General features: G+C 47.1%; 1 protein-coding gene across 10 annotated transcripts in view; it reads right to left on the bottom strand.

Annotated features, from left to right (window-relative positions):
* The window catches only part of CAPRIN2 (caprin family member 2), a 36,637-nt gene extending 33,293 nt beyond the window's left edge, over window positions 1-3,344 (bottom strand). For 4 of the 10 annotated variants that reach the window (XM_090272977.1, XM_090272976.1, XM_090272975.1 and 1 more), the window contains exons 1-3: window positions 3,281-3,340; window positions 1,959-2,224; window positions 1-42 (exon numbers count right to left, since the gene is read on the bottom strand). The exon at window positions 1-42 is cut by the window's left edge and continues 21 nt beyond it. In XM_090272977.1, coding sequence (XP_090129103.1) covers window positions 1-42; window positions 1,959-2,210 — 294 coding nt within the window. In that variant the 5' untranslated portion in view covers window positions 2,211-2,224; window positions 3,281-3,340. Of the gene's footprint in view, window positions 43-1,958; window positions 2,225-3,280 lie in introns of all 10 variants that reach the window. The other 6 variants (XM_090272978.1, XM_090272973.1, XM_090272972.1 and 3 more) reach the window with 2 other exon arrangements.
* Between the last annotated feature and the right edge of the window lie 456 nt (window positions 3,345-3,800).

The following is a 3,800-nucleotide window of genomic DNA, read 5'->3' on the forward strand; positions in this document are numbered from 1 at the left end:
TTCTCCATTTTTCAGGCGATCCTTGTAATCTTCCAATTTGAGCTACAAAAGAGACTTGTATCTGTTATAGTCTGATACAAAATTCTGAAGCAAATAAATACTCGGCTTTCTTATTAAAACAAAGTTCTTGAAGTAAGGTATCAATCTACAAAAGTACCATTTTACTACAAAGCAGGCAGCACCTGAGTATGTGAGTTCCAATTAAGGAAAAAAACCACTACACACATGAACATTGGTCTGGAGTTACAAAAGTTAAGTAATATAATCCTTTTCTCTTAATAGCCTCTATATATATTTAGACTACAGAGACTTAACTAGTCAATCATATGTCCCGAGTGGTACTCAATCGGGGGCAATTTTGTCCCCAGGGATATCTGGCAATGCCTGGAGATACTTTTGGTTGTCCCAACTTGGGGGGTGGCAGAAAGATGAAGGGTGCTACTGGCATCTTATGGATAGAGAGCAGGGATGTTGCTAAACATCCTAAAATGCACAGGACAGCTGTATACAACAAAGAATTATCCAGCACAAAATGTCAATAGTGCTGCGGCTGAGAAACCCTTCTTTAACCTCATGCTTAAACCATTAGTTAGTTACCTGTTGAGTTGTGTGGCATTAGTTGGATAGGAAACTTCCTAATGGAAGTACAGAAATGTAAGATTTCTTTTCTAGCATTATAGTATCCTCAAATTGAAGCTATTTTTTATATAAAATTTAATATTTAGTAAACACATGACAATAAATATTTATTGTCCCATAAAAATGACGTGAGCCACAATGGCATTTTAAAAGCAATGTGTGGCTCCTCCCATTTGACTTTACAGTTTTAAAACAGTTTCCTAGAAACTTTGATACTGTCAGACAGATATTCAAGGAAGCAGTATAATTAAGCCAGAGAGTGTAAGTATAGATGTACATGTAATTCCTCCACCTGGGAGAAGACATTAATGAGTCTTCATCAATAGATCATTCATTGACTAGTTCCCCATTTGTGGCAGGGAATTTGTGCTGACCCAGGCACCCTCACCTTATCACACTTGTAACCAACTGTATGCATTCCTAAGACAAGGGGCGAGAGCTGTGGCTACAAAAAAGATACTCGTAACCAGCCCTTCTTCGTTACCTTCCTGTGTATATCTTTTAAAATAGAAAACATTTTTAAAAAAAGAAACAGTCAACAAGACTCCTTTAAAAAATCTCTTCAACCTCCTCCATTAAAAGCAACTTTTCTAAGGTTTAAGTAGGTCTTGACATAAAAATATTTAAGAGTTTCTAGGTTACAGAGTTAATGGCTCACCTTATTATCACAAGCAAAGAGAATCGTGACACAACAAAGCAACATGCACTACCGTTTCACAGGCTACATGACTCAGGAAGTGAGGAATGATTTGGATCTTTACAAGCATTTACAGTAATGTTAGGCTGATTATAACCCCTGAGTCTCTGTACAAGGCTCTCTACAATGCTTTCACCTACCAACCTTAAACGATCACCTAGCAACACAAAAATTGGTGCTAAAACATTTTTTAGCTCTACCATAGTTAAAGCTTCCAATGACTGCAGCATTTATACTGCAATATCAACTGCTGCAGAAAGTCACAGGGAAAAGAGCTAAAAAAAAAAAAAAAAAAATCAGGCAATCTATGAAAAGAAACATTACTACTACGCTCAAGGAATTAATCTGACTTAAAGTAGCTAGCTTTTCAAGTATTCAACAGTAGCATGCAGAATTATACTACGAAGAATATTTTTATTTACTTATGCTGACAAATCAAACAGAAAATGTTTAATATAGCCTATATTTGGCCTGTTTGTATGTTTTCAGCCAGCTAAATCCCAAACTTAGTTAAATCTTTAGGAAGTAATTATGAGCCCTGACTGAATGCCAAAATGTCAGGTCCTTGACCCTTATTTAAAATCGTGCATATACCTGGCTGGGGGATTGGGGGGAGAGTTACCTTCTTTTTCTCGATGTTTCTAATCTTGTGTTTAAGGCATATGAGTCCATTATCAATATAGGTCTCATATGCTTGAGAAGGAGAGGAAACGGAACACAGAGCGGACTGCAAAGGGCTCCCGGCCCGCTGGCTTTCCCCGTGCTGATTGTGGTTCACTTGGGGCTTGGCTGACTTCATATTCCCCTCCCTTCCCTCCTCTGAACGGCCTGAAGGTGACTGGTAACCAAAAGGAGAGGAAGACAGCTGCACCATTGAAACAGTGGAACCTGAAGGAGGGAAGGACAAAAGTTAAGTATCAAAGTAAACTAAGACTGGAGGGGCACGTCCAGGCTTGAACTTCCCTAAAACATCTAGACCCGCTCCCTCAAAATTGTCTTCCCCAGAAGGAAGCTCAAAATCTAAAGGTGCTTTAGAGAACGTGCTTTCTGAAGGTAAAATCTACAACACAGGCAACGTTTCCAGAAACTCAATTTTCCACGGAGGGGGAAAGAACTGCTAATCAAGCAATGGCTTCAGAGCTCCTCCTCTCATGACAGTAGTCTGAAGTCTGAATAATTTCCATGGTCGGATAATCACACAAAAATAAGCTTTCCCCATTGGGGCCTTAAGGTAGGCATTCAAATCTCTTTCCATTATCCCTCACCACCAACCTCAACCCCAATAACTAACTTTTTTTTTTTAATCCCGAAAAAACAACTTTTTAGAGTTCTCGTTCACTAACAGAAAAGTAGCTTCTTGAACAAGAATGTTAACTTCGATTCGCCTGCTCTGGGGTCCACAAGGCAAGTCCGTCCCTGCTGGACATGTGTAGCGAGCTATTCTCTCGAGCTGCGAGTGCCCGGAGTTGGTTTTCTGCTTTGTTTTAAACTAGCCCCAAACCACTCACAGCCATCCGGCTTAAGGGGTCATCTCGGTGAGCCTTGCAAATCCTTCCTCCCCGCGCATTGGAGGTACCCACCCCTTAGGAGCATCCCCAAGGTAAGGTTGTACTGGACCCCATGCAAGTCAGCGCTGATCCCAAATCGCCGCAGGGGCCCGCGCGAGAAGCGCCTCCCCGAGGCCGTCACTCAGCGACCCGAGGGCACCCACCCCGTCCTCCCCCAGCCCTTTGGAAGCCGAGGCACCGGCCCGGGCCACTTCTGCAGGTGCCTCCTCAGTGGAGGCGTACCTGGAAGAAAAGGCACGGGCCACCTGACTCCACGGACCCGCGCGCGGGATGCCGAGCCGCCCCTCCGCCTCAGCGCAGCGGCGGCCGCCCAGCCCTGCCCTGCCCACCCTCGCCAGACCAGCGGCCTCCTCGAGCCACCGCAACCCGGCTTCACCTCCGCAGGCCGCCGAGGCCGCTGCGGCTGCCGCAGCCCGGGCCCGCCTTCGAAAGCGGGAGGGAGCCAGGAGAGCTGCGGAGGTGGACCGGCGCCACCCCGCCCCTGCGTCTCCGCCCAGCTGGCGGCGTCCGCAGCGCCCGACGCTCCGCCGACTCAGCTCTCTCTCTCGCCCAGGCCCACGCTTGAAGCAGCGCGTGGCTAATATAGCCGCTCCGCCCAGCCCGCGCCCGCGCGCGCAGCCTCGTGCGGCCCGGCACCTCCCCTTTCCGGCCTGGGGGGCGTTTGTTCCAGGTCCAGCTGCGGCGGGAGAGCGGTCGCGAGAGGGCGCGTTCTACCTGCGGCTGCGCAGACTGCGGGGCACCTGGTGGGGCGGGTAGGACCCCGAGGCCCTGCGGGACCTTGTTGATTGCAAACAGTAACAATTGCCTATGCGGGCTTGAACAGGTGATTTCGATCACTGATAGAGGGCCGCGCGCCCTTCGTGGAATTGCCAGTTAAACCGAACTTGGGCCTTCGG

This window comes from Furipterus horrens, unplaced genomic scaffold, assembly GCF_987537825.1.
Source record: "Furipterus horrens unplaced genomic scaffold, mFurHor1.1.pri manual_scaffold_4, whole genome shotgun sequence".
Lineage (NCBI taxonomy): Eukaryota > Metazoa > Chordata > Mammalia > Chiroptera > Furipteridae > Furipterus > Furipterus horrens.